This window comes from Balaenoptera physalus (genome assembly GCF_965194825.1).
Source record: "Balaenoptera physalus genome assembly, chromosome: 1".
In the NCBI taxonomy this organism is placed as follows: domain Eukaryota; kingdom Metazoa; phylum Chordata; class Mammalia; order Artiodactyla; family Balaenopteridae; genus Balaenoptera; species Balaenoptera physalus.
Genome location: NC_138882.1, coordinates 100,305,265 through 100,328,054, shown reverse-complemented (window position 1 = coordinate 100,328,054; position 22,790 = coordinate 100,305,265). Strand labels below are relative to the sequence as shown.

Below are 22,790 nucleotides of genomic sequence, written 5' to 3'. Positions count from 1 at the left end.
TTAGAGAGTGGGCATTTTGAACTATCGGTAAGGTGGAGGAACTCTGGGTTATCCAGGAAGGTGTGTGGTTGAGATAAATGACAAGTTCTCAGGTATAAAGGAAAAGAGTTTGGGTGCAGAAGCTCTGTGTACTTATCCACCTTTTTCTATTATTTTTATTCTCTTAAGGTTTTATAACTCCTTTCCTTGTTTTTATAAAGTGGGAGGTTGTGTGAGCTGAGGAGATTTAAGGACTTGCTGGTTTGGGGTTTGTGGCATAAGATGTGATGATAATAGATTACACAGTGGGAGTTGCTGAATAGTTGCTAGGGATGTTGTGCAGTGGGACTGCAGTTATTTTAGGATAAGATAAATATTGGACATATTTACTGTAAAAGGTGTGACAGGGACAGATTTCTGGTGAGCTGTTCTTTTTTTTTTTTTTTAAATATTGGCTTCAGGAATTACTTTTATTTTACCTGACATTTGTTTTAAGTAGCTTTTATGTACAGTCAGATGCATTTTACTCAGCATGGTTAGTTTTAGAATTTTTGAGAGACTGGTTTCTAGAGGCTCAGTAAATCACATAAAGTACCCTGGCATCAGCTTACCAAAAGATCAAGCCACATTTCTTCACCTTTAGTATTTTCTAGGGATCTGTTAGGGAAGACTAAATAGGAGTAATGGTTTCTGTAAGCAATAGAACTTTACTTTTTAAAACAAGTGATTTTTGGGAAAAAGAAGTTGCTTTAGGAGAAGTGCCAAATTTTTATGGTGTAAAGCTCCAAAGGACACAATGCACCACCATAACCCAGGGTTTATTTTGTACTCCAGGGTGTTCTGGGTGGCCATGCTAGTCTTCTCATGTTAACATGTTTGATGGTTTGTAGATTGCAGAAGCCCTGGTAACAGCTCTTTGGATAAAGAGGGAAAGTTATGCATTGGAGCATGAGCTTTCAGTTTGAATACCCGATCTTACAGAACGTATGAAATAAAATTGAAATTACAGACTGCCACTCTCCATATAACAGTATCATTTGTGAATGAGTGTGGTCCCTGGTACATAGTAGGTGCTTCTTAAATATATACTGTTAACCAGCATGTGCCAGCTAATGTTGGACATTGCTCCTTGGGGCCTTTCAGATGTTTGATATAAACCATAATACTCAAGGCATTAGCATTGTCTCTATTGATCGATTAGTTATGAAAGTAAAGGTGTATTTTCATCTTCTGTGGTTATTTTGGTTTACATTCATCATTAGAGATCCCCTCAGGACATTAGCCTATTGTGATACAGGACTTTATAAATAGTGCATTTAATTAAAAACAAAATTAAACACATGATCACTTAGGGAACTTCAAAAGCAGTAAGTAAAAACATTTGCTTTTACTTTCCATCAATTTCATTGTTTTAAGTAAGATTTTTAAATATTCTTGAGCAAGTTAAATCAACAAATTCAAATAGGTGGCAGAGAGAGACGTTCTTGCTTGAACCATAACATAAGACACTTATGAAATTAAAGTTATCTTCCTTGCTATTTCTGTAAGCAAAATGCACCCATCACTGTATACAAATAATTTTCTTTTTGCTGTAGAATACCTCCTTTGATGTACATGTAAGTCATTTTTACTTCATCACTGTAAAACTATCAAACTTGGTCTAAGTTGAGATCTATGTACTTACTTTTGGGTTTCCTGGCACATAATAGGTGTTCTTTAAATATTACTGTATTTCCTTCCTTGCGGGGATGTAATTTAGCATAGTGATTAACAACATGGGCTCTGAAGTCAGACTGTTTCAAATTCTAATTTCCAATTACCAACTGTAACCTTGGAAAGTTGTTTACTCAATTTCTCTCTGCCTCAGTTTCCTCATCTTTAAAATGGAGAAAACAGAGGTACTTAATAGGATTGCTCTGAGGATTAAATATGATAATAATGTGAAGTAGAACACAGTCTGGCACAAAATATTAGTGTAATGAATATTAGCCATCATTGTTATTATTATATCAAAATGAATGTTACAGATTAAAGGTACTATAGAAATTCAGATTAGTTAAGGAAGAATGCAGTATTATAATTCTTTGGTTACCTTTGGTTTAAATTTCTTTTAGATGTGTTATTGAGAAGCTCTTGATATACCAAATTAGTGTTTAATCATAATATTCTACAGAAAAATAAAATTATGTTATGCAGGGCTTCCTAACCAGAGTGTAGTGCATAGGAAGGCATACAGTGTGCTGTTTGCAAATGTTTTATGGTTTTGAAATTTTAAATCATTTTTATGACTTTATGATTTTTAAATCATTTTATGATTAACTTTCCAAAATTTTACTGCAGTTGGAATGATATTTGAACATTTTTGGTATGATTCCATCAGTAAACTCTGAATTTGGCAATTGAAAATATTTGATTTGGAAGGTTTATACCAATTAGCATTTAATATCATCTGTAATATTTTGTATTTTATTTTTCATGTCATAATTTTATAATATAAAGAAAATATGTATTATTTTCACCAAGTCCCCCCAGCTTACCTCAGTAAGCTTTACAAGTATTACCATTTTCAGCATGCGACGTGATGTGACCAAAGTTGGGTATCACTGGGATACTGCATGAGAGTACTGCTTTTGGAGTCTCATAAAACTGAATTCAATTCCCACTTCCATTTACTAGCTGTGAGACCCAGAGCATGTAACTTAAACATATGAGTCTTAATTTTCACATATATAAAGTGGGGATGTGATGCTTATTTCAGAAGATCAAATGAGATAATGTATGTAAAATACTTAGCAGATAAATATTCACTAAATGGTGACTTCTATCATTACAGTGATGTTTGGAAAACTTATCATTTTAACTACTTTTTTCAAGGGTGTTTCAGACAGATATTTGATTATTTTTCAAATATTAATGTACCCTTTTCAAAGATCTTCAAGGAATTTTAATATAACTGTGGTAAAAGGAATTAAATATTATCGTTTAGTTTTGTAAGTTATTGAATGATCTACTCCTGTGCTATCTCTATCTATCCATTTCTTGATAGTTCCCCTTAGCAGATCTTGAGAAAACATTGTTATACAAAATGAGGTTAATGCTTTGTTCTTTAGGATTTTGCTGGTAGTGGTATGGCAAAAATTAAGTTACATGCAGAGAATTGGAATCATCTAATTCACTTAAGCCCTATATTTTATATTTGATTATTTACATTTAAATATCTGCATGTTACTGGCCGAATATGCTTGTTATTGAAAATCAGACTGTCCTTTGATAAATAGGCTATTATATTGTCATAAGATGATATTCTTTATAATGTTTGCTATTTATTTGGCTTGAGATTCCTGGACAGTTATTAGATTTCTTGTGGGGATGCATCTCATGCCTGGGCAAAAGAAACTGGCATAAAAAATAGAAATTCACAGTGCAAAAATAGGTTTGTTTCTTATAAGCACTTATTAGTCTTTGTGTCTTTTATTTGCATTCATCACTTCTGCAGTCTGAAAGTGTGGTATCCTTTTCAGGAATTATAGTATTGTAATTTTGCCTGAGTATGCTAATTATGTAGTAAGTACAGGGATGACCATAGAGTTGGGTGCTTAGTACTTAGTAGATTTGACAGGACATGTAACTTTTTAATCAGGGCTGCAACTGTGTTTCTTTAAAAATTTTAGCCTATTGAATGTATTTGCACTATTACAAAAAGTCTTTTAGTTTTGGAGCAGTGGTCTCTGATAAAAGTAGTTCGTTCTTAGAGAAGTTAGGTAGAACCTCAAGCACTGTGCTCTTTATCCCTCCCCCGTGGTGCTGAGCTGCTTCATCCTCTAGCTGCTTGGAAAGGAAAAGGGAGTGGATGAGTCTCTACAGATATGTCCTCTTTTTTCTGAACCCTGTCTCTTCTTTCACAGTTTCTTCCACATCATGCCTTTTTTTTAAAAAAAAAACAACCTGGGGTGTGTGTACCCCTTAGGGCTTCAGAAGATCCATGAACTTTCTAAAATTTTTAGCAAAATTTGTGGTTACATGTGTTTTTCTGGAGAGAAGAGCCATATTTTTCATCAAGTTCTTCTTCCATGGTACTGCCAAACCTCCTTAAAGTCCCTCATCTTTGGACCAGGAAAATCAGTAGCTGGGCAAAAATGGAACATTCAGAATGAAAAAGAAAAAACCTAGACGTTGTGAAGTCTTTTATGTCTTTTCTCTAAAAGTTTTTTCCTTGGAATTTTTGAGAAAACTGTGTTCTGTGCTTGAGATGGCTCCCCTTTCTCCAGTTCCCCCAGTGACACTTGCCTCAAGTCAATATATCCAGTAAAGAACTTGCCTCCCCTCCTCACTTCTCTCCCCCAAATCCACCTGTTGTGAACTTTTCTGTTCCGGCATTGTCATTCTCAAAATCATCTACACTGAAAACTGAACTCGTTTTTTTAACTCCTGGCTTGCTCTCATCCATATAACCAGTCAGTTGCCAAGTTCTATGACTCAGTTGTCACCAGATTTTTGTATTTCATGGGCCAGTAAAATTAATTTTTTTGTTGTTGACTGACTTAAGATTCTGACATTTTATTTTTCTTAGTAAATACATTTAAAAAATATCCCAAGGTCCATCTATTATTATTTCTGTTTTAGTTCCCTTTCCTCCATGAAACCTTTTTGATGTTCTGAATTGGATATGATCTGTTCCTCTTTTTGAAATCTCATAGTACTTTTTATGCTTACTGTTTACCATATGTTATGGTTATTTGTATACTTAGTAGCTCCTAACTATATATGGTCCTTGAGGGCCAAGAGAACTAGGTATTTCTTATCTTTATATCTGCTGCAGCACCTAAGATAATGCTAAGGTGTTTTGCCTGAAAGGAATAGAAATTCATACTTCTTCCAGTCAAGGAAGGCTTTGTTGAAAGGACACGGTAGGCGCCTTCATAGGAATCAGACAAGGATAGATAAGAAATGCAATACAACCAGGTTGCATGCACATGAAATGTAATACATGTCCCCTCCCCCCATTTCTCCTAGAGTAGACTGGTCACTTGCTCTGCTTTGTTGGTAAGTCACCTCTTCAGAACAGCTTTCTCTGCTCACAGGACTTCTTTGCCCCTACTCCCCTTCCCCCAGTCTTCAACTTTGACTTACTCTCATACCTCTGGCTCTCACATTGCCTAACCTGGTAGTTCAGGCACTTCATGTCATCTGACTCAGGTTCCCAGGATTCGCATTCCAGGTTCCTGGGAAAGAATATCAGATTGGCCCATCCTTGTCAGGTGCCTACTGCAGTCTAGTCATCTCTGGTGGAATATGGCAGGGCTGTGGGGTATCATGAGTTTCATAAGGCTGACCCTTTCAGGGACTAGGTGGGTCAAGTTCTCAATTAAAAAGGCATGGCTAGAAAGTTAATGTTTAATAGATGACAGTGCCTACCACCTAGTAGACACTCACTGAATATAAGTTGAAAATAATGGAATGAGATGGAAATATTGAAGAACTAAACATATCATTGCTTTAGTTTTTCTTTAATTCACAAGAGCATGCCTGCTAATTCTCAATATTAAGTTGTCATTTTGTATGGTTGGGAGATGTAATTAAATTCAACTTGAGGTAGGTGCAGGATTTTAAACTCCCATTAGCAATGCATCCAACTCAGAATAGTTAATGTCACCTGATTTTAATTACCTTCGATTTTAATTCAGGAATTAATTTTCTTAAATGCATATAATCAGTTCAGGGTCTATGCTTCATTGTCCCTGCTTTTTTCTGGTTAATTTTCTGCCCTATTATTTTTATGAGCACCAGAAAATTGTCCAGAGCTAAGGGAAGAGGTAAAATGGACCATTTTGCTCCTTGTTAATAACCTTGCTTAGAGGTTTTTGTTAGGGAGTAGGTAAAAACATTTGGCAAAGAGATTGCTCATAGCTTTTAGTTATCCATGCTGTGTCTTCTCCTGTATAGTTTTGTTTTATTGCGGGGTGGGGCTTGTCGGGGGAAATGGGGAGGAAAAGATGCTTTAAGTATTCAAGAGCTAGAATATTAGCAGTAAAGACCAAAAAATTTAAACGTGGGTCTCATAAGAATTGTCTAGAGCAGTGGACACTAAATTTGTTCAGATTACTGAAATTTGTTTTAAAATTTGTTTTGTAGTCAGCAGAATACAGTAGACTAGCACTAATAAAATCCATCTATTTGAACTAGTAACTCAATTCAGAAATAGGAGATACCATGTAATGTAGGGCAAAGAGCAGAGACTGAAAACTGGGAGAGCAGTCCTAATTTCTGAGCTTCATTTTCCTTTTTCTGTACAATGAGGTCTGACCTCAGGGGTCCCTTGTCTGTGAAGTTAATGTTATCAACTAGATGGAATATTTTAGCAAGTTATAAAGAGGGCTCTTTTTGTGTTATTATTTCTCTTGTTCTTGAGTTTGATTGAAAGTAGTTTAACTTAATAAACCTGTTTAGGAAGATAGTTAAAAACTGAAGTTAAAAACCTGAAAGACATAAATTCACGAAGTACCCATATGTAAATGTTCAAGAGAATATAAAGAAGTTCTTCTAGTATTTGATTTCTCCACCAATTTTAATTATCTTCATTTTGGTACAATCCTTTATCAGTGCTGAGCAAGTTAGAGTTATCTTTAGGCCTTTATCTATCCAGGCTATCCTTTTACCTCCTTGGCAATCACGTATATCGTTTCTGTAATTCAGGCTGCTTGAACTGAATAACATTGTGTTAGGATCACTGTTTAATTGTTCTAGTTTTGGTGCAATGCTGTATGTAAATGAAATATACTATTTTCGATGTTTTGCTATTAAGTGGTAACAGAAATGAACATATCTGTTAAGAACCAAGCAAACAAAAGATACCAAAAAGACCAAATTTGTTTGACTTGTACCTGAATAATGGCCTAGGTGATCTTAGAAACAATTTTCAGGAGGTTATAGTCTTTTTTTTTTTTTTTTCTTCCTTTTCCTTTTTGGCTGCGCCGCATGACTTGCAGGATCTTAGTTCCCCAACCAGGGATTGAACCCAGGCCCTCGGCAGTGAAAGCACGGAGTCCTAACCACTGGACCGCCAGGGAATTCCCGGATATAGTCTTTAGACATGAATTTCCTTTGATTTCTAAGTTAGACTTGGAAGATACTTAAAATTTAAGACTGTTAAGGATTAGCTGAGATGTTATTGTATCCATTGTTCCATTACTATTTTGCTGCTATAGTCACCAGTCTAATTCTCGAATGGGTAAATGTTTTAACATTCATACAAAAGTCTTAGTTTTTTGGATGATGTTAGTATTTTACATCTCAAAAAGTTTTTGTTGCTTAACTTAAAAGTAGATAGTATTCTAAATTTTTTCTAGCTGCTCATGTAAATCTACAGCTGGCATGTCAGGCATCTCTCACCAGGGTTTTACACTATTTGTATATTTAAATTGTTCTTGTATCTCCTGCTTTTATTCATGTGGCCTGCTGTTAACACTTATTACACTGGTGATTTAGGGACCATTTAAATCAGACCTCTTTAAAATTAGCAAGGTAGCTGGATTCTTGTCATATTGTAATTAATCTTCCTGTAGTGGTTGATTGTGCAACCTATTTACACTGGGTCAAATACTCAAAATTTCGTTTATCCTTTCAAGTTGGATTTGAAAACTAAAATAGTATTCCATTGAATTCTAAGAACTAACGAAAATGTTACATTGTATTTGGATTTCTGTTTTAGCCATGTATTGATATCCCTAGTTTTTATGTTTTTATTTAATGGATAGTGTTGTATATTATGATATGATCTTGGAACTTACCAGTATGATTTTAGAATCATTAAGTTTAAAATATTTAAAAATCAGTTGAGAAACAGCAAAACTCCTCTTTAGTCACTGCTCTTGAGCTAATGTGGAAATGAATTTTACCCAGGACCTTGGAAGTTATATTTTACAAATTACTATAAATTATAGGAGGATTGTTTTAGAATGAGATACCTTTCATAGAACATTTCCCCCTCTATCTCCTGCAGTTAGAACATGGGAATCATTAACTTCAAAACAGGGCTCTGTTTGAAGTAATGATATAAATACTATAATGATTTATGTAGATAATGTAGTTCTGATGTATGGGATATGATAGCACAGTCTTAACTTTTCTACGCAGGTTATTTCAATATTGAGTTATGTATTTCTGAAAATAAAAATTGAACTACGTCAGTTTAATGATGTAAATCTTTTCACCATTTTGCAACATTAATAAATCCTGACATATTTTGGTTCATTTCAGATTATTAAAAATAATTTCCTTCCTTTCTCTATTTCTAAGAAGAGAAGTGTATTTCTTATTCTTTTATTTTTGTTATTATGGTTGCAATTAAAATCCACATTCATGTTCTCATTGGTATTTGTAGTTCTTTCAACTTTTTCTAGACTACTTAAAAGTTTTTTAGTAAGCTTTTTGTTTTGGAATAATTTTAGATTTGTAGGAAAGCCGCAAAAATAATGCATGGAGTTCCTGTATACTGTTCACCTGATTTCCCTTAGTGTTGATGTGTTACATAGCTGTGGTGTATTTGTCAGTACTAAGAGATTAATATTGGTGCATTAATGTTAACTAAATTTCACACTTTATTTGAATTTCAGCAGTTTTTCCATTAATGTTCTTTTTCTGCTCCGGGATCTAATCCAGGACACTGCATTGCATTTACTCAAAGCCACTTTTTATTAAGCTTTTTGGTTTTCAGTGTTCAGAAGGAGGCTCATTTATTGACTTATTTATGATTAGGTATCTCTGGTTGTCTTATATGTACACAGGTACTTTCCTAGCCTGGAGGTATAAATGAGAAATAGACAAAACTTTTAAGCAGTTCAATTTGTGGAGCTGTACAAGTAAACAATGGTAATGGAATGTGGTTACAGAAAGAGTAGCCAGTTTTGGAAGGAGGAAGAGGAGGAAGAGACATATCAGGGAAGTCCTCCCAGAGGAGGTGATATTTGAGATGGACCTCGAGCGATAAATAGGAACTCTTAAGGCAGAGACTGGAGAGAAGCACATCCAGACAGAGGGAATCGTATGTACAAAGACTCAGAAATATGAGTGAGCAAATAGATTTGCCCTGGGATAAAGGGTTGGCGCGGGAGGAGTGTAGGAGGTAAGGCTGGAAAGGTATGCAATGGATTTGGAAAGTATTGATATGAATTTTTAGTAGCTGTATTTTTAAAAAGCCACATTTTATTATAGATAGATAAAGATAAATATAGATATAATTTGGGGAAGCCATCTAGAGACTTTGCGTTCTCCTCCCTCTTATTACCTGCCTTTTTTGCCATTCCACTACCATTTGCCATTCCAAATTCCATTTGGGTTTTGACTTACAACATTGATGAGCATTTATATGGTAAAGGAAATTGAAATTGTAGGCATCCTTAGGGATGTGGAACTGAATTTGAATTGAAACTGAGTTGAAATTGTAGGCAACTGAATTTATAATATTTTGTTATTGGTGAATTTTTAAAGTTGGTATTAATTTACATTCAATTAAATAGGCATGTAGAAAAGTGCTGTATGCTGCCGTCAATGTTTGAGACTTAGATAGGGATATGATTTTAATATTTTTAAATGTAAAAATTTGATGAATGGATTTAACATTGCAGTTAACTTTGTAGGACATCTCCACTACATATTAATTATTTGTGTGGGTTAAATGTATATTTTATATTTTTATCTCACAGAATTTTGAGGCAGAGCTAGTAAGAAATGTACCTATTCAAAAATAGTTTTCAGTCAGGTCATATGTACATACCATGTAATTTAGCATTAGCACCATAGTGACATTTTGTTGCTCTGCTTTCAAAGAAGTAAAGGGAAAGTTACTCACCAGAAGCCAAAATTAGAACATTGCGGGAACCAGAGGATGATCCCCCTTCTTGCTCACAAGTGATTGATCCCTTAAGCATTCTTTCTATATTCCACAAAAGTGAGGAAGAAACCCCTCTTCTCCCTCTAAATTGGCCAGTTGCCCAAAGAGAACACATGATCCTTAGCAACACTCGAGTTACCTTGTTCATATTCTCAAGTGAAAAGATTTTGAGGAGAGCTGCTTGGCTGAGTGAGCTGCCTCTTTTTTTTTTCCCGTTTAATCAAACCAACATTTTCCTTAGGTGATTTATGAATGTTAAAATGGCTATTAGCTTTCTACTTTATGGTTTATAAGGCTTGTAAAATGATAGGATCATGTCCATGAAAGATGTGAAACTGAATAAATGACACACTACTGTGTAAGCCGGACATATTTTGGTTGTTACGGAGTTAAAAAAATTTCTCCCCCTCCCTTATTGCATATTCACCCTCTGGAAATATTTAATGAAAAAGTAATTGATATTGGGGAGGAACACATAGGTGACTTCAGAGATAACTGGTAATGTTTAATTTTTTATATTGGGTGATAGGTACACAGATGTTTGTTTTGTCACACACATGTCATAAATATCCCTTTTTGTATTCAGTATTTAATTGAAACAACTTAAAAAGTTTTAAAGGCTGAAAAAGGGGTAATTGATTCTAATTAACTTAAAGCCAGTTCCATTCAAGGTGGTTTTTGTTTTTGTTTTGTTTTGTTTGGTCACAAGGAATAGAAAACTCATTCAAACTAGCTCAAAGACTTGGAGAGGGGAATTATTGTTAGAATAGAGATAGTTTTTATGAGAATGAAGGAAGACCTGAAGAATCAGGCCACAGAAACTGAGGCAGCTCTGGCATTGGCCAGGCTATTTTCTCTGCCTTTCTTCTGTTTCTTTCTCATTGTCTTCATTATTCACTATTTCTGCCTCTTTTTACTTTCTTGTCTTTACTTGTTCTCCTTGGTCTCTTTCCTCACTCATTTTCTATCTCTTCTTTTGTATGGACTCTCTTCTCTCATGACATCTCTAAGTCTCTCTGTGCATTTGTCTATTCTGTTTTCTCTCCAGATCAACTTCCTCTGAATTCTTTACTTTATAGTATTGATATGCATGAAGCTCTATAATGGTAACCTAGGTTTTCACACATTGTGACTTTGTAGTTTAGGATGACTTTTTCTGTATCTTCCAGTGCAGATTCCTCAGAAAATCTGGCTGGTCCTACTCATCTTTTGGAGCTAGATCACACAGTGTGTAAGCCCTCTGTCCGCCTGTACTGGGTGATTCCTGTGTCAGGTACTTACTCATTATCCAGCCACAGAGAGGGGCATGGCCCAGATCCTGTAGGCCACCTGCCCTGCAAATGAAATGAATTTCTCCAGAAGGGGTTATGGGCAGCCAGATACTCTAATATATCAATTAAGTTTTATCAAAACTTTCTTAATGCATTTTAAGCCTCTTTGGTGATTGGTATGTGATTGCTTCCTAGAAAAATCTTTTTCAGAGAAGAGACCCATTATCTTTGTCCCAGTCACAACTCACTGCTATCTTTTATTAAGATATTCATTCATTCACTGAACAAATATTTAATGAGCAGTCACAGTGTTTCTTGCACTCCTTCAGGTATTAGGATACAGAGTGGGCAGGACAGATTCATAGCAGTTAATTTCACTGAAGCAGATGGTGGGCACAAGGGAGCTGGGACTGGGTTTTGAGAGTAAGGTTTAGAGGGGAATAGGGAGAACAGGAGGCTTGTGAGTGAGTCCAAATTTATTGTCAAGTATAGTTGTGAGGTGAGAGTTGAAGGCATAACCAGGAATGGGTGTGGGGCTGACTAAAGATAGCAGAGGAATGGAAATCTTCTGTTTCTGTTAACTGCCTATATTGAACATTCTATCTATTGCAACTGGCATTTGCGAAATGTAATTAGGCAACCACTGGATCTCATAGAAACTCAAGCCATTCATCCCACAGTTATTAATGTGTCTGCTCTGTCCTAGACTGTGCTCTAGATTGGGGGTAGAGGCACAAAAAGAAGACACTGTTTTGTGCTTTCGAGGAGTGTGCTTTTGAGCTTAGGACTAGTGGAATACTAAGCAGGCACCAACCCAAATAATTAAAATAATTTGACCAAGTATTAGTGTTGTGGTGTTTGACATTAGCCTGTAGGATCAGGTTGAATCTGGTCAGAGTCACCTTGAGGGAGAATTACATAGATGTGGAAGGGTTTTCAGGTTGTACCAAAAAGTTTTGTTACCATTTTAATCAAAATCAAGAAAACCCATTGGCAGTTTATGAGATTAGGAGCTGGAAAGAGAGTCAAAAAAATTTTTTTATTTTTGAGTAGCCAGAGCTGGCTAGAGATAAAATGAGGTAAGGTGACCGGGAAGGACAGTTTGAGACTTGATTTTGGAAATTAACCTATGGGACTGATGCTGAAAGGGAATAATCTGTGCCAGCCAACAGAGCGGGAGTATTAATTGTGTTCAGAGGGAATGGGGGAGGCTTCAGCAAAGATTGAAGTTTGAGTTGAATAGGGTTTTCAAAAATGTTTAAGTGCAGAGGCTTGGATGCTTAGAGGGACAGTGGGCTGGGTGAAAAAATTATTCTGTTATTTTAGGTTAAGGAAACTTGCTAATTTCACAAGAAAAATATATCTAACTTCTCCCACGAGACCATAAATTCCTAAACTTATTTGTATTTGAAGTCTCATTGTCTAGCAAATGCCAGGCAATGCAAGATGTGTGTGTGTGTGTGTGTGTGTGTGTGTGTGTGTGTGTGTTTTAAAGGCTGAATAACAATTTTTGTTTGCTCTGTGACATTTTTCCCATCTGTAATTTTGCTAACCATTTCTTTTACTTAATTAGGAAGCTGGAAACTGGTTTTTGTGTTAAGTATGGTACCTTGAAAAGCATTTTGGATGAAATGTCATTTTTTACCTTAATCTGAGTTTTTATTATTTTAGCTACTTATACCTCAATAGAAAGGAATCAGTGGGAACAAAAGGTAATCTTATTTTTGGAAATAGCAGGAACTGTGCTCCTGTGATCTTTAGTTATAGATATTCACCTTTTTTTTTTTTAAGAATAGCAATCTAACTTGAATGTTCTGCTAGTTTAAGACTGTATATAGAATATCCTTGAGCATGAATATAGGAGCTTGGCTGCCAGACAACTCTTACTTCCTTACTGTTGCTACACTCTTTAATTCTTTCTGCTCTTTGTCCCTTCTTGATCAGTAGTGCATAATTGAAGAACATGCTGATCACTGTACTATGGTAGTATTGTGGATTGTTGGGTTAATAGGAAGATGTGGATCCATGGTTTGATTTGAAGCCTCTGTGTGTCAGAATTAGAGATTTAGTCTGCCTTTAGCATTATAATAATTATAATCATCGAATATTAGAATGCGGCCATAAAGCACATCTAAGCCAAAGTCCTTCACATTTTATGTGTAAGGAGACTGGCATTAAATTAGGTGACTTGCCCAGGGTCACAAGCTAGTCATGGCAGAGCTAGGACCAAAGTCTCCTCTTCCATAGAGTTTGTTCCTACATGGTATCCGTAACTAAAAAAATCTTTTTAAGTGCCGGAGTTGTAAATGAAAGGTGAAAATAAGTTAGAAAGAAAAATCAAAGTTACTGGCTAAGCTTTCAGTCTGCTGTGGGAGAGAGGCTGGTCTATGCTTATTGCAGTCATATGTTCCCATATATCTGATTATGCAGGCCTGTAGAGAGACCATGAGCATGTGTTTGTCTAGCACTGGCTAGAGGGTTATCCAAAAATAGTGGCATATTGGGGGCTGTGAGACTTCTAGAAAAGGGGGTGTGCTGTAGTTATAATCCTGGTCTTTCAGAAGTTTCATGACTTCTCTACAGAAACAAGTATTTAAAAGGAAAAGGAGGTGTTTCAGGTGCCACTGGAATAACTACTAGTACATGAGGTAGTGGTGCAGAGACCTGTGGGCAAACTTAAAGGAAAAGCTGCAGAGGTACAGATGGGTGAGAAATATGGGAGAAGAGGTAGCAGACAGGAGTATCTAGGGCTGAAAATAGATTTAAGGAAGAAAGTGTTTTTGTTCTTCAGGGTGGGGCAGAGAAAATGACTAATGCTTTGATGTAGTTTACTGTAGCTTTTAGGTTATAAGTTGCTGACTAAGTGTGTGAATCCAGGTTCTATCCACGGTATTGTTATTGTGAGAGAGCAGCTAAGTAGTTATACCATTTCTACTGAGGTTTTGAACCAACATCAGTATCCAAGGAGTTTTTATTAAATTAAACACTTTGGGCCTTAACATTACTTGGTGGTACTTGGAACAGAGAAAACAGCATTCACAAATAATGGCTGGTTAACATTTACTGAATACCTAGTATGTGCTAGGTACTGTTCTAAGAATCTTCTATTGACCCCTGTTTTACAGATGAGGAAATTCATTATGCCTGATGGCACAGAAATATGAAAGAGCGTAATATACTCATGTACCTTCTTTGGGCTGGCTTTAAGTTTTCTTTTAGTCAAAATGAGAGAAAAAAGAGGAGGCATCAGGTGACACTGTGTTTTTGAGTGTCAGCCATCTTTCAGGGTAAATTTTAAAAATCAGTGTGTATGTGAGCTGAATGTGTTTACTCATATATAATAATTTATACTAGCAATTCACTGGCCTTAAAAAAATCTTGCAAAGAAATCATCACCATTTCTTATTTTTCACATTCATAATGTATAGTATATGTTATGGAAAGAAATAGGTGGGCCTGTGATATGGTACCTGCTCTCAAGGAGCTCCTTAAAAATAAAATTTAGAGTATATTTAGGTAAATACAGTGATTCTACAGTAGAATATATACTGGTAAATTGTTTTTTGTCTAACAGTGTTGGTGATTCTGTGTGCTAACCTGTACACACATTTCTTTCTTGTTCTGTTTGACTGTTTATAACATGATTTTCTAAATTAATTCCATTCCTTTATTCTCTGCAGATTGCCTTGTTTCTTTTGTTGAGAACAAGACCATCTAACTTAGCTACTTGTCTTCCTTTTCTCTCAAAAATCTCTGTAGCTTTAGCTCTCATCCTTTTTTCCTATTTATATTGGATGTCCTTTAGATACATATCGTTTTAAGGATAAATCTTTTAAGTCGAACTGATCCCATTCCCTCCTGTCTCTGGAGCCTTTCAGACTTTTCTTCCCTATACGTCCTATCGCCTGCCCAGTTCCACCCCTTCTGCCTACAAAATCATCTTCAGTTCCTTCCTCTTCAAGCCATAGAGTCTGTCTTTGCAATTCCTTTATGTCTATCCCATTCTTTATATCCTTATTATTGAAGATTGAAGATGGGCAAATGAATCTCTCCTTAAACTTGTGTTGAAGTTTGAAGGAAGATATGTAAGAAGATGTACATAAAATTAGGAAGTTTCAAACACCACATGTGTATTGGGGAAGGAAGGTGAGACAAGGGAAGCAGTTTGGGGAAAGCCTAAGAGTGAGAAGTTATTAGAGAGAGAACATACTACTGAAGCAGTGGAGCACAGAGGACTGAGGTAAAAATAAAGAGTTCAGACCTAATAAGAAAGGGTTATAGAAAATGTTGGAAGAATTTGGAGAATTATTAGATAAACTGATGTTTTTTTAAAAAAAATTTATTTATTTTTGGCTGCATTGGGTCTTCGTTGCGTGGGGGCTTTCTCTAGTTGTGGCGAGTGGGGGTTACTCTTCATTGGGATGCGTGGGCTTCTCATGGTGGTGGCTTCTCTTGTTGCGGAGCACGGGCTCTAGGCATGCGGGCTTCAATAGTTGTGGCACATGGGCTCAGTAGTTGTGGCTCGTGGGCTCTAGAGCACAGCTCAGTAGTTGTGGCACATGGGCTCAGTTGCTCCGTGGCATGTGGGATCTTCCCGGACCAGGGCTTGAACCTGTGTCCCCTGCATTGACAGGCAGACTCCCAACCACTGCGCCACCAGGGAAGCCCTGATGTTTTTTAATAGTGCCATTTGGAGATGATGAGAGGGAAGAGGGGCTTTGAGCTAGAAGTTTGAGAAGATTGCAGCAGTAACATCCAGTAGGTATACGTCAGGCTCAGATGTGTGAGGAGTAGAAAGGATTAATTTGAGAAATGCACAAGAAGAAGATTTTGTTACAGCTTGATGTAAGGAGAGAAGAGTGAGTGGGTTCCAGATGACTCTTAGATTTCGTACCTGGAAGGAAGGTAAGATGGTGGCACTTTTCATGGTGATCTAGAAGCTGAATGGGTCAAAGGCTTGGTATAAAGCAATTCATTCTTTATTTGTATGAAATGCTATGGAACACCCACTGAAACAAATCCTGTGTTTAGTTCTGTGGTCAGTAAGAGGTGCTTTCTTTTAAGAGATAGAATTGGATGCCTAATAAAAACTTGGGTGAATATACGTTGTGTGATAATAAAGAGAAGGACAAACTGACATTTTATCAGGGAGCCTTGGAAAAACATGAGAGAGATAGAGCAACATTTTTTTTTTTCTTTTAAATCAGCACCTTCCTAGGGTAGAACTTAATGAGATGGGTAGAAATTGATTGTGAGATTAATAAACTTATTATTTCACTCAAAATAATCCAACATCAATGGTAGAAATGCTGTTTTCAATATATTAAAGAATGGTGCACATTACTTCATTAATCTCTACTTTTTGTAGTTAATTTTGTAGTTACTGCTTACATGGGATAATCTGGGAATTGTGTGTTATAGACTATTTTAAATGTAAGTGGTATGCTTTTGTATTCTCTTCCTCAAAATTGAATCATTAGGGTTTTTTTTTAGATATGCATGGGAGAAATCACTTCTTTCTCACACTATCATTAGGAAGTTCTTTGTGTGCTACTTGAATATTAACTGTTTTAGTGCTACCCCGATTATCAATTAAGTGATAAGAACAGAGATAAAATCATATATAAATGTCCCTTTTGATTCTCTAAAAATGTAGATGTTTGAAATTATAAAATTATTTGAACTTTATTTTAACTAACATTTTTGGTTGATAGAGTTGAGAAATATTAATAAAGGATCATGCTTATTGAACAGTAGTCATTCATCTGTTCATCAATATTTATCTACGTAGCCAATTGATGTCAGGCACAGTTCTAGGCCCTGGGAATACGAGGATAAATAAAGTTCATGGAGCTTATATTTTGTGGAGAAGACAGGAGATGAAATCTGTAATGTGAAGGAGTGATATGTGCTTTTAAAAATATAACAGAGTAAGGGGAGAGAATGTGATTGGGTAGGGGCTGTTTAGGTAGATTAGTCAGGGAAGGCTGTTCTGAGGGAAGCAGAAACCTGGGTGAAGAAGATCTTGTAAAAACTTATTCCAGGCAGAGAGAATGGTAAATGTGAAGATCATGAGACAGGATCTAGCTCATTGAGAACCAGTTTGGTATGTTGGAGGAAAAACAAGAAAGCTGGTCTGACAAGTGCAAGACAACAAAGTGGAGAATAATAGGAGTTGAGGGTAAAGGGGTAGACAGGGGCCAGAGCATATTGGGCCTTATTGCCCATGAATTTTATTTTGAGTGTAATTGGACACCATAGGAGAGTTTTGGGACAGAGTTGTGACATGATCTGATTTACATTTTACAAAATTCATTCCAGCTACTGAGTGGAAAACTGACCATAGGGAAGGTGAGGTCTAAAGCATTGGATCATTTAGGAAGCTTTTGCAATGATCTAGGCCTGTGGTTTCCAGTATGCTCATGATCATTGTGGTACAAGAAGAAACTGTTAGAGCTATATTTATTTTTATTTTTAAAAATTAAGCTCTACTAATTCAGTATACATATAGGTCCTGGCACCCACATTCCATCTGTATGTTAGCTACATGTCACTTACCAGTTTTGGTCTGAGCAACTGGGTGAATGTTGAAGTCATTTACTGAGATGAGATACATGGTGGAGCAGGGTTTGTTTGAGGGTAAGGGTGGGGAAGCAGTAACTCAGTTTGGGCATTTTAAGTTTGAGATGTCTACTAGAAATATAAGATTTATCAGGTAAGTAATTTAGATATCTGTGTCTGGAGCCAAGGTTAGAAGCCAGGGTATAGATTAGAGATCTAAATTTGGGAATCATTAGCACAGAGGCGCAGTGTACAAGAACTTTGGAGCCAACCTGTGTGAATTCAAATTTCAGCTTTGCCACTTACTGACTATGTAGTGGTGGACAAGTGAATTTGTCATCTGTCTATAAAATGGGGATAGTAATAATATCTACCTCACTGGGTTATTGTGAGGATTAAATGAGTTAGCACAAGTAAAGTGTTTAGAATAGTGTCTGGCATGAAGTACTCACTAGCTGTTAACTCTTATCAGTTTATGAGTGGTGTTTAAAACCATAAGGTTAGATGAGATGACCTAGAGAATGAATTTAGATAGAGAAAAGGTCCAATGAAGGAGCTCTGAAGCAATACAACCTTTAGAATTCAGAGACAGGAGGGAGGACACTGAGAAGGAGTTGGGTAGGAGTCAAACCAGTAGGATGTTGGGTCTAGAAGCTTGCCTAGTGAAAAAAATATTTCAAGAGAAGTCATCAACTTGGACCAATTCTGCTTGAGAGTTTGAGTAAGATGAGGACTGAGAACTGACCATTGGATTTGTTAAGATGGAAGTTGTTGGAGACTTTGAGAAATGGGTAGAGTAGTGTGTACGAACACCTGATTGGAGTGGGTTAAGGAGAGAATTGGGGGAAAGAATTGAAGAACATGTATATAGACAACTCAGAGGGGTTTTGCTATGAAGAGGAAGAGAGAAAATGGAGTGGTAGCTAGAGGAAGATTTGTGGAGTCAAGGAAAGGTAGGAAGTGGGGTGTGTTTGTGTTGATTTTAAGATGGATAGTATAGCAAGTTTGTATAACGAAGAGAGTGACCCAGTGGGTAGAGAAAACTTGATGATATTTGAGTGACATGGGACAATTGTAGCAGCCAAGACCTTGAATATGTAAAATGAGGTGGGTAAGTGCACAGCCTCCAATTGTGAACTCTCTCCAGGGTTAGTCTTAGACACTGGCAGAGATAGTTCATCCACTGATAAAGGTAGAGATTAATGGAGGTGCAGATAGATTGGTGGGTTTGGTTATGGGAAAATGAGATAATTTTTTCAGAGTGCTTTACTTTTTCCAGTAAGAGGGTAGCAGGATCATTAGCTGAGAGTCAGAGTGGGTAGGGGTTTGTAAGGTTTGAGAGAGAGGAGGTGGTGTCAGATAGGCATCTTGGACGGTGGGAGAATGAGTTGACTAAGGAAGTGCAGGTGGAATGTCAAGGAGTTCAGGGGACCCATCTGACATTTGTGGTTGTTAAAGTGATTCCAGCTGGCTGAGGAGGGAAATGTGGTCTTGAGGGGGTATACAGTGGAAAAGTGGTAGGGACAATGCTTCCTCTGTTTTGAACTCTTTAGTTCTCATGGCTGAGAGGATTGCTGCTTCTTAGGTCCATGGATATCGACAGAGGAATTAATAAAAGTGAATAAGCCAAAAAAAATCATTTCATTTTTGCCTGTGTTCAGTGTCTGTGTCATTCATGATGTTTCATGTAGAGCAGCGGTCCCCAACCTTTTTGGCACCAGAGACCCGTTTCATGGAAGACAGTTTTTCCACGGGAGGCAGAGGGGAGGCAGGGGGATGGTTCAGGTGGTAATGCGAGCAATGGGGAGCGGCAGATGAAGCTTCGCTTGCTCGCCGCTCACCTCCTGCCGTGCGGCCTGGTTTCTTAACAGGCTGAGGACTGCTGTCAGTCCGCCGCCCAGGGCTTGGGGACCCTGGATGTAGAGTATGAGTTCCTAGAGGTGTTTATGTTGCCATATCTCCTTTAGAGTGCCTATGTTACACAGGTGATAATCAAGATGGCCCTGGAACACTTTCAGTGAATTATATTTGGTTGCTGTGTTATATAAAGAAAGTAAAATCTCTCCTGGAGAAGCTTTGTAGTTTTTCCTGATAGATAGAAAACCTCACCAGAGTTTTCCCTAGGACCTGTGGTTTCTGTTAATCTAGAATTATCACTTATGTTGATTTCATACTTTTGAGCTGGATTACAGATGAATTCAAAGTCTGGTTTTCTTTTGTTTCAGGTGCTGGAGAATCTGGTAAAAGCACCATTGTGAAACAGATGAAGTAAGTTGGAACATGGTCTTTTGTAAAACTACATTTACTCATAATGCATAAAAGTCCATAGTGTCTTTTCATTTTAGGTCCATGGTAATGATTTGTGGTTTTCTTCTTTTTAAAGAATCATTCATGAGGATGGCTATTCAGAGGAAGAATGTAAACAATATAAAGTAGTTGTCTACAGCAATACTATACAGTCCATCATTGCAATCATAAGAGCCATGGGACGGCTAAAGATTGACTTTGGGGAAGCTGCCAGAGCAGTAAGTGTTTCTCAGTTCCTCTTTACTTGCTCTTTTTCAGTAGATGCAGTTAAGCATGATTTGCTTCATGTTTTAGGGAAATAAATTTAAGCAACAAGCTAAGATGTAGCAAAGTACTGTCTGCTCATTTGAGACATGTTAGCAATCTACTTTAAGAGATATTAGATTACTACCACAAAGGTAAGTCTAGGAAATGGGATTCTGTGGATATACTGTAGGTTTTTGTGGTAACTGTTTTATTCATTTGCTTCTTTTACAGCACTGTTGACTTTTATAGTTGTAAATGATAGTAAATTGAAGTAATCTAAGGTTGTCATGATATAGAGTTCTGCTTTCTGAGGTGTAGAGATTAAAGGCAAATATCAGTGTCACAGAATAAACTTGATAAGGACATGAACGCTAAGTCTCAATTTTAGAGGCAAATTTCCAGTATTCAAGAATAACTATATCCCTATACTGCGTTGTACTATAGGCTATAGAATTGGATTATACCACGTCCTAGTATAATTCTTGCACATGTCAGATATTCAAAAGTTGTGTTGATTGATTATAATACTTAGTGGGCCCTGAAGGTCTAGTTTATAAATTAGGATGTTTGATGCAGTGGGGAGAGAGCCAAAATGAAAGTGGGGGATTTTTTATATCATCATCAGCTAAATTCCAGGAGAAGGCTGGGAATGTATAGAACGCTTTCCTAGAACTAAGGGCGTCATCAGCTGTGTTCAGCGTCATACTTAGGTGCTATGGGCAATAAAAGGAAGTGACTTGGGGAGACTGCCTGGAAAGGCAAAGCCTATATGTCTGTGAAGTAGCTTAGGAGCTCGTCTAAGCAACTCTCAATTTCTCAGATGTAAATTAATATTCAGTAAATAAGTGAGGAAATTCTTGGAGGGAAAAATAATAGAAGGATGGTTCTAATTGGGTAGTATTAGATTAGGAAGACTAGAGGTGCCATAAAGGAAGGGCAGCTAGAGTAAAGGTTGTAAAATGATTGGCGAGAAGAGGAGCAAAAGAAGAAATGAAGAGGAATGTGTGGGGCATGACTTCTACGTTTTTGTAAAAGGGTTCCATATCACAAAAAATCAGAGACTATTTTTCTAAGCCTCTGAGCAGGAAAAATGTGATAGCTAAGGCAAGAATAAACAAACTCTTATTTTAGTCTTATTCCTTCTATCCCCTCTTGCCGCTGCCTTTCTTCTTCCTTTTTCCTCCCTCTTTCTACCAGCTCTTTCTTGTGTTCTTACTTTTTTCCTCCCTTTTCTCATTCCTTCCTATCTCCCAACTCTGTTTCTCTGTTGTATTTGCTGTATCCAATAATTGGTTAGTAATACTGTATTTATTCTCTTCCCTCTCTTTGTTGGCTTTTTCTCCATCTCAGTTATTTACTTATTTTCTTAGTTTCCTCCTTTTTTACTTCTCACCCTCTGTCTGACCTCCTTTCTGTCTCTTGGCCATCCCTCCTCCTTTCCTTTCTTTCCACTATCAAATTAGTTGTTATTAATCGTTGGGTCCTATCATTCCTTTGTCACCAGATGTAGTTGTCATATTCTCTCTTAGTCTGTTCAGGCTGCTGTAATAAAGTACCACAGATTTGGTAGCTTATAAACAACAGAAATTTATTCCTCACACTTCTGAAGGCTGGAAGCTGAGGTCTGGGTGCCAGCATGGTTTGGTTAGGGCCCTCTTCCAGGTTGCAGACTTATCGCTGGGTCCTCACTTGGCAGGAGGGGAAGGGATCTCTCTGGGATCTCTTTTATAAGGGCACTAATCCCACTCATGAGGGCACCACCCTAATGACCTAAGTATCTCCCAGAGGCCCTATTTCCTAAAAGCGTCACTTGGACATTAGGATTTCAACATAAGAATTTGGGGGGGACACAAACATTCACACCATAGTATCCCTCCTCCTTTCATTTCTCTTTTATCAAATCAGTATCATTAATCTCTGGGTCCTAACACTCCCATGTCACCAGATGCAGTTGACATTATTAATTCCTCTCAGGCCTCCTGAATCACCTAGCCCTCCAGCATTCACTCATCCTAATCGACAACCCTTTTTTTGAAGTTTCTCTTTTCCTCTTTCATATGTAAGGATTTATATTTATAGCTCCTCTCTTATCCTTCTCTAGTTTTTTACAGTTGTCTGGAGAGTGAATAGAAAAGCATAAAGCTGGGTGTGGGATAGGTTGCTTTTTCATATCTGCTTAAGGGTAGAGGTATGAAGTTCACTGTAAAGAGGGTCCTCTTTAACGACCTATAAAAGAGGGTTTATTATGGGCAAGCAGGAGTAGGTCTGTAGAAGGGGTTAAGTGGTAAGGGAAAAATGTTTTGTCCTAAAACTTTACAAAGTCAGGACAGCAAAAATACGTAGCAGTAGCTCTCTTTCTATTTTAAAGTTTCTAAAATTAGAATCATGGTATTTAAAAAAAAAAAAAGCAATACTTATTGAGGTTTTGAATACCTGCATGAGTATAGGTCAAATTTCAGAACCAAGGGACTATAAAGTCATTAAATGTTAAATACGTACTATTCCATAGGCGTAGAAGGACATGCCCACTGTTGAGT

General features: G+C 37.0%; 1 protein-coding gene across 1 annotated transcript in view; it reads left to right on the top strand.

Annotated features, from left to right (window-relative positions):
• GNAI3 (G protein subunit alpha i3) overlaps positions 1-22,790 on the top strand; it is a 36,773-nt gene that overhangs the window by 777 nt on the left and 13,206 nt on the right. The window contains exons 2-3 of the mRNA XM_082431910.1: positions 19,926-19,968; positions 20,084-20,225. Of these exons, the coding sequence (XP_082288036.1) occupies positions 19,926-19,968; positions 20,084-20,225 (185 nt within the window). The remainder of the gene's footprint in view (positions 1-19,925; positions 19,969-20,083; positions 20,226-22,790) is intronic.